Source organism: Natator depressus, chromosome 17 (genome assembly GCF_965152275.1).
Source record: "Natator depressus isolate rNatDep1 chromosome 17, rNatDep2.hap1, whole genome shotgun sequence".
NCBI lineage: Eukaryota > Metazoa > Chordata > Testudines > Cheloniidae > Natator > Natator depressus.
In genome coordinates, this window is record NC_134250.1 from 10,405,725 (window position 1) to 10,418,837 (window position 13,113).

Consider the following 13,113-nt stretch of genomic DNA (forward strand, 5'->3'; position numbering starts at 1 on the left):
AGACAGACTTCGGCTTAGGTATAAACTTCAACAGCTTATGGACTACTAAACAATATTTAAAAAGTGTCAGATCAAATATAGGTGCAAACTTCTCTCTCACTAGGATGTAGGTCTTCCACAAGGTGTACAGCTCTCACCCTTTGCTTTATGTCCTTTAAAAAAAAAAAAAAAAAAGCTGATCAAGAAAGGGCTTGAGTTTGAGATCAACATTCAAGTTTATAAGACCCTCTGCACAACACTGTTGAAAGCCCTCAAGATAAGGCCCTCTAGTTATCCACAGTACTAATAGAAGAAGGACAGCAGCATTGGGAGCTTCCCAGGTGCACCCCCAGCATTCCTATGGGTGAGCCCCTCTGCTAAGACTGACAATAGAAGGTAGTGATTTTAACATCTGACTATTAAGAAATGGACTAAAGTCATCCACTCACAAATCACTGAGCAACCTGATCACTGGTCACTATCAACCGGCAATGGATTTGAATTAGAGACCTATTGGCAAATGGCTCCATATCCCCCTTACCCAGTGCTTCATTTGAGCCAGGGCTGAGCTCTGGCACATCTATGTTTGGCAGTTCATAGTGGGCTTGCTGTGTCAGTTATGAAAGTAAAAAAAATTACTTGAGCCTTGGCACCTAATTGCTTGAGCCCCAGAACATCTTTCATTACAAATTAAGCACTGCCATTACCCACTCCCTGCAGCCTCCAAATTTAATGTTACAGGACAACCAGATGATAGATAACCAGCTGAGCGTGCAATGTTCTGTCAAACACTCTAATGTCTTTTTTTTTTTTGGGGGGGGGGGGATTATTCTGCATATTATTTTTAATTCTCCTAATCTGGCCACTTAATTTTTGAGATTAAATGACCCTTCTTGAATATTTTGTGACAGCTCTTAAAAATGTTCAAACTTCAGTTGTTACAATCACGATAGGATATTTTGTTAATAGTGAGAGACTAGGATCCAGAAACACTGACACCAATGGAATACAATTCGCATGGTTATACACAACATACTTGAAATGAGTTTAGTGGCCCCAGGACAATTCCCTTTGGACAAGCAACCCCGTCAACCATTACCACAACTGGCGCTAAGTGGTGATTTCAACAGATAGGTCAGGGATTGAATAATACTTGCACCCCTAGAAGTTTCCCCTCCAAATCAGGGGACAGCAGCAGACTGACGGAGCAGTGCATGGGGGTGTTTGTACCGCTACTGCTATTAACGCAGCACCTAGTCTGTGGATATGACAAATCAATCGTAGAATTGCCAGTCAGGCACTTTTTCCATGAGCATGAAACTCAAGACACACAAACACAGGGCTGGATTCTGAGAAGGGTTCAGCATCCATGACCGGAAGGAACTTCCAAAAGACACTGCAGTTGCTTAGCACCTCTAAGAATCAACCCTATGATGACCCTCTAGAAAGATTTTGAAACTGTACCTAATGTAGGACGAAGCCCCAAAACTCAGGCAAGCTCCCATTAGAACATCAGTGGGAGTCTGCCCGAGTAAGGACACCAGGATTTCTCCAACAATAAACATCCATTTCATCTGAATACCTTATGCAAAGACAAAATTAAAGCCAAGTTTCTAGGCATTCAGTACTTGTGTTGTAGGTTCATCATGTAAGAAATTATACACATTACATGGCTCCCTACTTTGTACAGCGTAAACACATGAACAAGTTCTGGAAAGATCAGAAATTTAACCCCCTTAAAAATACAACTGCCAAAAACAAAATGTGAGTCTGTGATCATGGGAAACCTTTGCACTGTAGCTTAAGCCACGTTAATGGGAAGACGTATAATGGGAACTTTTTCAAGTGGCCTTCTCCTGCCACACCAGCCACCACAGAATACGCTCGTCTTTCACACAGAACTGCAGTCCGCACATTATTCCAGCATGCTGAAGGAATCTGGGGCCGGATATTTGATATAATGATGTCAAATTCACCAAAAGACTGTTGATAAGAGATTTTAACAAAAAATGAAGTAAAGATGAAATCTATACTTAGAATCTCAAAGCATCATAAAAAGGAGTGAATCTTGAAAGTATAACTCTCTGCTGGGTGGTTTTGCAATCACAATTATGCTAGCGGAGACAGCAGAATAACCATTATTTGTATTACACTAGCAAGTGAAATCTGGGCCCCATTGTGCTGGGCTCTTACTAGGTATTTGTACAGACAAAGGTTGAGGGGGAAAGTGACTTGCCCAAGACCACACAGCAGGTCAATGGCAGGGCTGGACACAGACCTGAAGTCTCTCAAATACTAGGGGAAGCCGCCCTGCTCTCCTAATGTAATACAGTTCTTTTCTCTCCTCTTGTACCTTCCACCTCAGCTCCTCAAACACTTTAACACTTATTAACCATGCCACGCATCACCCCTGTGAGGCAGCATCCCTCTTAGGGCCAGGTTCAACCACCTGCTGAAGGTCACACAGCAAGTCAGCGTGGGAGCTGGGAGGGCAGCAGCCCCTCTCCTCGAACTGCTGCAGCAGGCTGGCTCCTGAGTCCTGGCAGCCGCCCCCCTAGAGCCTAGAACGGAACCCCACTAATCTCCCAGCCCCCAGGGAGGCCGCTGTCCCTTTAAATCCCCGACCCCAGCAGCTCCCTGCCAAGGGCCGCGGAACGCCGGGGTCGCTACATTGTCTCAAGCCCGGGCACTGGGAGCTACCACGTGTGCGCGGGGTGGAGGGGGGAGCGGGGTCGTTCTCTCTCCCTTCTCGCTGTCCTGCGCACTCCACATCAGACTCCGCCCCCCAGGCGAATCCCAGCTCCCGACTCTTTCCTTCCCAGGCCAGGAGCAGACCAACGTGCAAGGGGAATACGGGGGGGGGGGGTTCTCTGCGGCGAGGGGATTGAGCAGCCCCCTTTGCTTAGTGACCTTGCCTTAGAGGAGTAAGGGGGGGGGAGGGGGAGGAGAACGCACACCAGCGAAGGCACATCCCCGCCCCCCCCTCGGGCGGCGGCACAGTGGTGTGTTCCAGTGAAGGTCACCTTCATCGGCGTTAGCAGAGGAAGCGGCAGGACCAGGCGCTGCTCCCCCGCCCCGCCCCCAGCCCGGCTCCAGCCCAGGCGGGCCGCGGGCGGCTCCCCGCCGCGACAGCCCAATGCTGAGTTCCAGCCCTTCCCCCCCACCCCGCCTGCTTCTGGCTGACGAGCGGGGGGGTGCGGGGGGGGGGCAGCCCCCAGCCCCTTCCTTCCTTCCCAGCACTCGGGTCCCCCTTGCCCGCGCGTCCCTAACTCCTCCGCCGACCTGCCCGGTCCCCAGCCAGAACCCCTTTTCGGACCCCTAACACGGAAACCCAGCGCCTCTCCAGCCCGTACCAGGACCCCTTCCGCCGAGGAGAGGCGGTGGTGTCATCCACAGCCCCTCCACAGCAGTTCGGGTTCCCTTTCTCCAGGTTTATGCCGATGGAAGGAGATCCCCAGGGTTTTTTTGGGGGGGTGGGGTGGGGGGGCAGTTAAACAGCGATGCCAACTGAATTGGAAGAGATCTGCTCAGACCATGCAAAGTGAATTCGTCCACGGGGGGCGAAAAAGAGAAGGGTGAAGGTTAAGAATTTAAACTAAGCAAGCAAAACCCCTCCCTGCAACTGACAATCAAAGCAGGCGGCAGGAGCAATAAAATAATCTGGACGGGTAAGAAGCAGAAGCCCTTTGCTTCCAGTCACTCCTTTCCCCCTTCTTCTCCAACCACCACTAAGCCTCTTCTTTGGGACAGACTGGGTTACCTGAGGTAGCATTAAGTGTGTGTAAACGATTTAGGTTAAAGAATTTTATTTGTTTTTGGCTCTCTTACAAAATCTTTCAGGTCTTGTTTACCAAAGATTCTTCTCCGCTTGCTTTTCCTTTAGAGGCCCCCAGTTCAGATCCTAGGTTTCCTAGTTTTGTGGGAAAACCTCTGGGAAGTCCCAGGGATGTATTGTGGGTTCTAACAGCTTGGTTGCAGGGTGGTGGGTTTGAATCTAGCAGAGTTTTCCTTTATTCAAAAGGCTAGTCATTGAAATTAAATAGATATTCAAATGAAAGTTTAATAGTGATTAAGATCCCTTCCCCTCTTCATTGCTGAGCTCTTACTCTCTGCACTGGATAGATCACCATTCATCTAAAGTGGTCAAGTCTAGGCCAGGCCTGAATGTCTCATCCAAAGAACCAGCCAAAATTAAAAACATAATAGAGCAGCAAAAAAGAAAAGAAAAGGGCCTAAGCCTTTTAAAAAAGTATTTCTTTCCCAAATTTATTCAGAATCCCCCCCACCCCCCATGCACAATCCCATCATTTGCTCCAGGATCTCCTTTTAAACACTGAAAGTAAAAAAAACCCTGGAGATTTTTTTCTGTATAGCTTTAACCCAGCTGGGGTGGGGAGATAAAGGATAGGAAGACTTTTTACCTCCTCATGCAAAATCAAGTGTATTAAGGCCAGGACCAGGCCACCCCTTTTTAAATACTCCCTCCTTTGAAAGCTGCCCTGCATTCTTGGCATCCATTATCTCCCACTACATATACTGGAATCTCCCAGTGAAGAGACAACCTCCCCATATAGGATAAACATAGCAATGCAAGGGAACGGGAGGAGGAGAGAAGAAAGACTCCCTAATGCCCCCCCCCACTTCAGCTCTTTCCCCCTAGGAAGACACCTCAATACAGGAAACTCTCACAGAGCAACAGATGAGGGTCCCCACTGTACAGTCCTGGCTCCACCAGAAAGTATTTCTAACAGTAAGGGTCAGGGGGATCCTCTCTGTACAACATCGCTTAGACAAGCGATCCACCCAATACAGGTGTTCCCACTATGAGCTGTTCTCCTGCAGCCCTCAATGCAATAGGACAGGACACTTACAGCATGCAGAGCAGGACCTCACACACAGCATGGGGTGGCCACAGTACTCTCGGAGAGTATCCCCAGGAAATCAGCTCTCTCAAGCACAGCAGAGCTCCCCACGAAGCAGCCCCTCCTTCAACAGTGCAGAGAGTCCCCACTGGGCAGCCTCCCCCCTGCACAACTTTCCCCACACACTCCCTAATAAATGGGGCTGCACACACAGCGCAGAGGAGAGCTCTCAAGCCAACACATGGAGGTTCCTTGCTGCAGTCAGGAATCTGCTCTCCTACATAGTAGAAGAGGGCTGCACCTGAGGCGCCCCCTCCCTATTGTGGGGACTCCCCCACATTCGCTGAGTTCTTTGGTACCTCAGGGACGTGTGCACAGGGCAAAAGCTTCCCTCCGCATTATGGGCCAGACCCCTCTATTAGGGGAGGGTGAACAGGGAGGAGGCCCCCCGCCCCCAATCCTGAGGACGTTGCCCAGTGCACAGCCCCCCTTCCCCCAATATACACTAGGAGAAGGCAATAGAGGAGGGCTTCCCCCAGAAGAGGGGGAGTAGCTGGCTCCCTGCTTGCATAACTTCTCTTTTCCCCGCCCACTACCAGGGGTTCCCTCCTCCTTACGCAACCCTCCCCCCCCCCCCCGCCAATACCCAAGAAGAGGAATCCTGGGGTGGGGGCTTCCCCCCTCGTGCAGCCCCCCCCCCCAACCACCATGGGGAGCAGTCTGGGGGAGGGGGGGCTTCCCCCCTCCTGCAGCTCCCCCAACACCCGAGGGGAGCAGGCTGGGGGAGGGGGGCTTCCCCCCTCCTGCAGCCCCCCCAACACCCGAGGGGAGCAGGCCGGGGGAGGGGGGCTTCCCCCCTCCTGCAGCTCCCCCAACACCCGAGGGGAGCAGGCCGGGGGAGGGGGGCTTCCCCCCTCCTGCAGCTCCCCCAACACCCGAGGGGAGCAGGCCGGGGGAGGGAGGCTTCCCCCCTCCTGCAGCCCCCCACCCGCGCGGAGGGGGGGGTTGCGGGGAGGCCCCCCCCCGCTCTCACCGGAGCTCCCGCAGCGCGGCTCGTTCTCCGGCTGCGGCGGCCGCTTGCTGCTCAGGTGCCCGGGCTCCGGCTGCTCCTCGCTCTGGGCCGTGGCTGGCGCCGCCGCCGGCGGCATCTCGTCCGCTTTAATGACCATGGCCGGCCCCCGTCGCGCCGCTGCCTGCCCCGGACTCCGTGCCCTGCCGCTGCCGCTGGAAGGACAGAGCCAGTCACAGCCCCACGTGGTGCACACTCCCCTCCGCCACCCCGACCTCTGACACGCCGCGGCCTACGGCTCGGCGGCAGGGACACACCTCCCCGCCTTCCCAAACGCCTTAAAGGGACAGGCGCCTGCCCAGAAAAACCTGGGGGTGTGGGCGGCTTACAGACTGGGCCAAAGTCAGTCTGTCTGTCTGGCCGGCCCTACACTCTGCCTATCTATCTGTGCCTCTCCACACAGACTAATAATCTGTCTTCAGTGAGCAGGCATGGAATATTTCAGCCGGAAAGGTAAATACTTGTCAGCCTCGTAAACGCCAGGGTACATAGGTGATTATAATGGAAAATTTGGGCCAATTTAAGTGGAGCCCTGGTTCAACTCTGGCTATAATCTCAAGAGACGGTCTGTTGTCTGAAGGGATTAACCTGGGGCTGGACATCCGAAACGAATCCCCAATTACATCGGCCAACATTTTCAAACGTGAGGCACCCAAATCTTTATTTAGGCAGCTAAACCACGTGGCCTGCTTTCTAAACGCGCTGAGCACCTTCCGACTTCTGGAAATCAGGCCAAGATGCCTAAATATGGAGTTAGGCATCTAACTTTTGGCACCCAAGTTCGAACACTTTGGTCTAAGTATATAAAATATATAGAACCCAGTCTTGCACCCATTAAAGCCAATAGCAAAAATTGATCTATCCGAGTGGTTCTCAACCTTTCCAGACTACTGTACCCCTTTCTGATTTATCTTGTATACCCCAAGTTTCACCTCACCTAAAATCTACTTGCTAACAAAAATCAGACATAAAAATACACGTGTCACAGCACACTATTACTGAAAAATGGCTGACTTTCTCATTTTTATCATATAATTATAAAATAAATCAATTGGAATATAATTATTGTACTTACATTTCAAGGTATAGTATATAAAGCACTATAAACAAGTCATTGTCTGTATGAAATTTTAGTTTGTACTGACTTTGCTAGTGCTTTTTCTGTAGCCTGTTGTAAAACTAGGCAAATATCTAGATGAGTTGATGTACCCCTGGAAGGCCTCTGTGTACCCCCAAGGTACACGTACCCTGGTTGAGAATCACTGATCTATCCCATGGTATATGTAATAATATACGACATTATGCAGTGTATGTATTACTGTATGGAAAGCTATATATACATGGTTTGTGAGACAGTAGTGTATAGGTTAGAATGACTGGGGACAGGTTATTCTCAGTAAAGGTCATTTGACTCTGGAATTTGCCTGCTCCCTTGGTCTGAAACAGCCTGAGTTTGCTGACCTTCATGCCATATGCTGCAAGGTCGTCTTTGTGTTCAGGCTTTTTTAGAGGAGCTGGGTTGAATTGCAAAGATTTTATTTCAGTTTGTGGCTTGGGAGATGCTTATTACCAATAACTAATATCTGTATTATATTTAATAGCAACCCCTCTGTTTTTCTGAGAGTTTGCTACTAAAGGGCTAGATTCTGGTCTCTTTTCTCTGATTTAGTAGCACCGTGACTTCATGAGTAGCCCCATTTCCTTCAGTGGGACCGCTCAGGAAGTAAGGTACACTTCAACATGAAGGGTATCAGAATCTGGCCTGAAAGTAGTCGTTTCCAGCAAACTCCATTATCATTCTCCTTGCAAATTCTACCCCACAAAAGGGTATTCCCCAGCTTTAGGCTTGTCTACACACAGAAATTGTCCTGGTTGTACTAACGGTGTGATGTTCCCAAGGTGTAAACTATATTAGTGTAAACCAGGTTTAAACCAATGTCAGTGGCCACACACAAACTTGCACTGGTTTAACTAAATCAATGTAATGTTACACCTGTAGTTAAACCAGTGCAATTCTAAGTGTAGATCTTTATGAAGAGACTAATGCATGTGACCTGAAGTGAGTTGTGGACAAGAGAAGGGAAGGATTTTTTTCAGTGGACCCCATTGATGGATTATACTTGGATTGTAAGATCTTTGGGGCAGGGACTGTCTTTTTTCTTCTGTGTTTGTACAGCACCTAGCACAATGAGACCCTGGTTCATGACTGGGGCCGCTAGTTTCTAAGGTAATACAAATAACAGTAATCACGATGATTAGGGCTCCTAGGCACTATGATAACACAGATAATAAATGCAGTAATAATAATATACATTAGACATAGTATGTTGGGCAATTTGCTGGACGGTGGGTGGGTAGTGTGACAATCCTGCACTTCCTACTTCATCCAAATCACTGCCATCCAATAACATGCAGCACACGTGCACCAAAGACATCCCAATGCAGGCATCCTGCGGCAGGAACAACACTCAAGTCTCAGAGCCCTGCAATTATCATATTAGACAAGGAGGCTGGCTGGCACACCCCAGATGTGGTCACCATCTGTGCCTTGGGGTGCAATCCTGATGCCCCTGTCACAAGAAGTCAGTATTAGAATGGGAAGGTCTTCCCCGGGAGCTCAGCACAGCTATGATGGGGTACTGCTCCCTCGACCAGCCTATGATGGGCTATACAGACCCCACACTGACCAGAAAGAGGTTAATGAGGTCTGGTGGGCTCAGTCAGTCCCACCTGTTACCCCTGTGCAAGGTGTCAAGCCTTGAGGGAGCAACTGAAGGGAGAAAAGCCCTCAGTAGGGCTGTGAAGGGAGGCTTGGGTAGGGCAAGAGCCTAACCAGACTCTCCTTGGGCCTGGTGGGTCTGGTGTGGGACCTTTTGTTCCCCACAAGTAGTATGGGTCTCCTTTTTTGGGGCTCTGTAGAAAAGTCAGCCTGGGAAGAGACTGCGAGAAAGGCCAAGCTGTGGGCCACGGTAGGAAGTAGTCCAGGGATACAACACAAACACACCGTATCTGCTTCATACAGGGTCCCGGGGCTGGAACCCAGAGTACAGCGGTGGGCCTGGGTTCCTCTACCAGCTCACCTAGGGTGGCAGTTTGAAGACCCCAGAGCTAAGGACTTGAAGGCCCCCAAAGCCTAACCTTGGGTGGAAGTTCTGGTGTGATGCTGCCTGGCTGTTGATGTGGTGGACTTGGTTTACTCCGGAAGGGGTAGGATTAAAAGTGACGTGGCTGGAGGGTAGAGTCACAAGCAGAGGCAGACTACGGCAGGGCTGGAGCAGCTGTTGGCAGGGGGGTGTCAAAGGGCTGCTATGCCATGCCCAGCAATGAGGGGGTGTGCCTGCGTTGAGTAGGTTCTGCCACACAGCTACTGTAATTAGCGTGGTGGAGGGAACGAGAGGGGCACATGGTTTGGTTTTGATGAGATGCCAGGGGTGGACTCTTTTTTATTTAAAAAAAAAAACATTGAGTGACTAGGAACCAAATGGATGACAGCTCAGGGGAGTGTGTAGGAAAGTCGGAAACAGAGCAGGAGCAGTGGGACATGTATTTTTGAAGGTTTAATATGATTATATAAGTTGTTCTAAAAACCTGGTGGAAAATGCCTTTAGCTTCACACCACGGCCCACATGCTAAACCCTGACTGTGATGGGTGATCACCCGAGATCCTTGCCTACGCTACAAGTAAGACCATGTTAAGTAGAGTCAGGTTGTGACACATTCACCTGTCACAGTGGCACCTAATATGATTAAGCCCATCTACATAGAAATATCTCTTCCAGCACAATCATATCGGCCCGTTCATATCTACCCAGATGCACAATGTTTTCATACCGGTGCACTCTGGGGAAGTCTGGGATGCTGTGCCAAACTGCCTTCCACTATTGGTGGCAGTGGTAGGGTGCTATGGGTGCTTTTCACATGGCATCGTGAACTATGGACAGTGGTGTGACACAGAGTCCTGGGAGGTTGGAGGACTAGCTAACAGGTAGGTGTGGTCCTGTTTGCAGGACAGGAACCCTGGTTGGTTATCAGAAGCACAGGACATGGGCATGTGATTCCGGCTGTGTGAACTCACCACGAGCTGGAATGGCAAAGGCGGGCATCTGGTTGCACATGGGGAGGTGACATTCTGGTCAAGATGACCCCGGAGCAGTAGAGGGCACACAAGTAAACAGGCTGACCCAAGTGTGCACAATGCAATGTGGGATAGCAGTGGAAGGAGTACCAGAAGCAGAATAGCTTATTTGAAATGAGGATGCATCCACACGAACCTCACTCTGGGATAACTCTTTCTGAAAGAGAGTTAACCCACTTCCAAAGTAGATCGATCGATGCACAATGAGATGCCAGATAATTTGCAAAAAGAGCTTTTGTGTGTGCACGCAAGGCAGTTCATCCCGAAAAAATGAAAGTTAATCCAAATGAACTTTCCTGGAGAGACAAGTCCTGACTACCACTCTGCTTATGACTGGGGTTGAAATATTGTACACCCACACAACTAGGAATCCCAGATTAGTCCGTTGTGCTTTCATGTGACCCGCATGTGAGGTCAACCATGTTACAAACTGGCTACAATATCAGTAAAATATCTGTAGCACAGAAAGGACCAGCGTTTCTGTTTACATTACAACGCCATTATGCTGGTCCCCGAGCATGGTTAAAGCATGCTTCCGTTTTTAAAGGAAACGGGATCCATCCTAGGATGCGCCGAACACCTCCTGCAGGAGTTAAAGGTGCAGTGGAACCCACTGTTACTTGTCTTGCGCTCTTCCTGGTCTGCAGGTGTTCTAAATCCATTGCAGGTGCCAGGTAAAGGAGTTGGTCCTTTAGTTCAAGTTGTAGCGATCCGTGCTTCATCTCTGGGGGTCCCACTTTCAATCCCAGCCAAGGATCAAGATGACAGATGCTGGGCACCCCTCACAGGATATGTCCCCAGATAGCTAGCTAACAGTGCACTGTGCTGTCTTTAAAAGTATTTGATCCTTAGCTTCCTCTTTAAGAGCTTTTCTGCCCCATTTATGCATAGGCTGCTATTTCATTTTAGTGCAGGCACTCCTGAGTTCCTTTCCCAAATAGTCAGGTCTGGAGGAAGAAAAGGCAAATCCATACAGATTTGAGTCCTTTATTAATAAAAAGGCGTATTACAATGACATCTACAGTACAAGTTCATATTTTAGTTTGTGGGTATGCAGAGAATACATCTTGAAAAGCACTGTCAGCAACAATGTACCTCCTTGCCCCCTCTTTTGCTGTAAATAATATTGTCCTGTAATAAATTGAACATTCGGATAGAACAGTATCAAACCTTTGGTTTCTGTCCCATTGTAATGGTTTCCCATAGCAGGCCATATAGGCAGCTCACAGAACTGTGCAATTCATCCTCTGTGCAGGACCTCACTTGGGTGAATAAGGATTCTGCAGGGGAGTACGTGTTGCGTGATCCACCCTACCAACCCGCGCTACCGTGAAGCCTAAGAGCAAATTTGGGGATTAATTCTGAAAGATGCTGAGTAACTCCTAGGAGGTGCAGAGCACCCTCAACTTCCATTGGTTTGGAACTCAGTAGCGCCTCAAAGGACAGACCAGGCAGTTAGAGAGGACTTCTTTTTTTCAAACCTGTAGAATTTCTGGGGTGTCCCTGTCCTAATGCTGCTTTGGTTTTGTTATCATTGTAAATATAATAAAGGGAAAGTGAATCTTTTAAAAAAATATTGTATCAGTAATATTTAATGCAGAAAAGACGAGGAGGAGCCTTTACCTGCACCCCGTAGTGCTGCGAATGTTCAATGAGCATTTTGACCTAGATTTCACTTTTCTTCTAGGCATGCATGTGCAATTTGAGCGTCCCAAATGTCTCTCAAGAGTGGATTAAGGTAGGATTTACTAGATCAAGTGATATTTATCTTCCAAAGCTCCCGGGAAACTTTGTGGAGTTACCTCTACCCCTGCTTCTGGGTTTGGTTTCCCAGCAGCATTCCCCTTTCCACTGGAAATGCAGTTTTGGGGGGGGTCCTAGTTTTGGGGTTTTTTTGGGTTGGTGTAAGGGTACTCGCCTCTGCTTTGGTAGAATGTCTCCAGACAGCGTAGCAGAGCCCTGGGACTCTTTATGCTGACATGCAGTTAGTGCCTTGCCAGTGTCAGCCAAAAGGGCAGCTCATGCAGAGAGGGAACAAAAGAACAAACTTGGCAATTGGGAGCAAAGGTTGAAGAGGGCAGGTTCTCACTAGTGTGGCAAAGCGGCACTTTTATCTTCATGCTTTCATACAGTACATGAGGCCTACGGGATTTTTAATGGACCTTTAGAAATACAGGTACTTTTTGATGCAAGTAAGTAGCAAAAAGCATGTCTGGGATTTCTCCCAGTTACCCAGCCTGGGTCCCACCCATGAAAGCGAAATCACAACATGCCAATATTATACAGATGTTATCCAGAGTGAGTGAAGCAACCTGTGAATCTAAGGCCATCCCTCCCTCTCCTCCTCCTCCCCGTGGGACTTGGCAGTCAGGCTTCATGGCAGTGCAAGCAGAGACAGTGACAAGAACAGACATGCACTAAAGAGACGGCATCGTTCTTACAATGAGATGTGCTGGAGCAGCCTGCACTGGATCAAGCACGAAGCACGAGCTAGGGTTGTCAATAACAGGACTCCGAGTCAGGAGAGTCCTCCTGGTTTCTAATTTGATTAAATGACTGAATCTCTGAACTACCTTGGGCAAAGCACTCAGTGTCCTTGTGCCTCCAGTCTGCCGACCAGGACCCAGCAGCAAAATAGCTGCTGAATCACATTTCAGTTTGCCCAAGTAACTATCTTTTGCTCCCCCAAAACCTCACAGTTACCTGTAGGCCACGCACATCTGCTGCGCTGTCATCTGGCTTTGTTTTTAACGTGGCAGTTTACAATAAGCCATTGACCTTGTCTCCGGCAAAACTCCCGCTGAAGTCTATGGGAGTTCGGATACTCATGGGTGCTGTTTGCTAGTGGTTTACAGAAGAAGGGACCTTAAGGATACCTAGTTGCTCACACTTGACTACCCTCCATGCCAGCTACACTGTCATATGGGAATTTAGGCTAGTGGAAGGCAGGCAGTGTTTACTTTCACCCTGCCACTGGGTTTCTAACCAGGCGAAGGGCAGTTGATGGAGTGACTCTGGGCCCATCCTCAGAAAAAGCGACTCGGTAAAAGGGCACTTTAATACCAGTC

General features: G+C 49.2%; 1 protein-coding gene and 1 long non-coding RNA gene across 2 annotated transcripts in view; one reads left to right on the plus strand and one right to left on the minus strand.

Annotated features, from left to right (window-relative positions):
- CLUH (CLUH binding protein of NUMT mRNA) overlaps nt 1–6,109 on the minus strand; it is a 55,425-nt gene extending 49,316 nt beyond the window's left edge. Inside the window, exon 1 of the mRNA XM_074974799.1 lies at nt 5,875–6,109. Within this exon, the coding sequence (XP_074830900.1) occupies nt 5,875–6,010 (136 nt within the window). The 5' untranslated portion in view covers nt 6,011–6,109. The remainder of the gene's footprint in view (nt 1–5,874) is intronic.
- Nucleotides 3,622–12,521, plus strand: LOC142000490 (uncharacterized). The gene is made up of 3 exons (XR_012642257.1): nt 3,622–3,647; nt 11,733–11,783; nt 12,332–12,521. It is a non-coding gene; the product is annotated as an uncharacterized LOC142000490 (long non-coding RNA).
- Nucleotides 12,522–13,113: the final 592 nt, after the last annotated feature.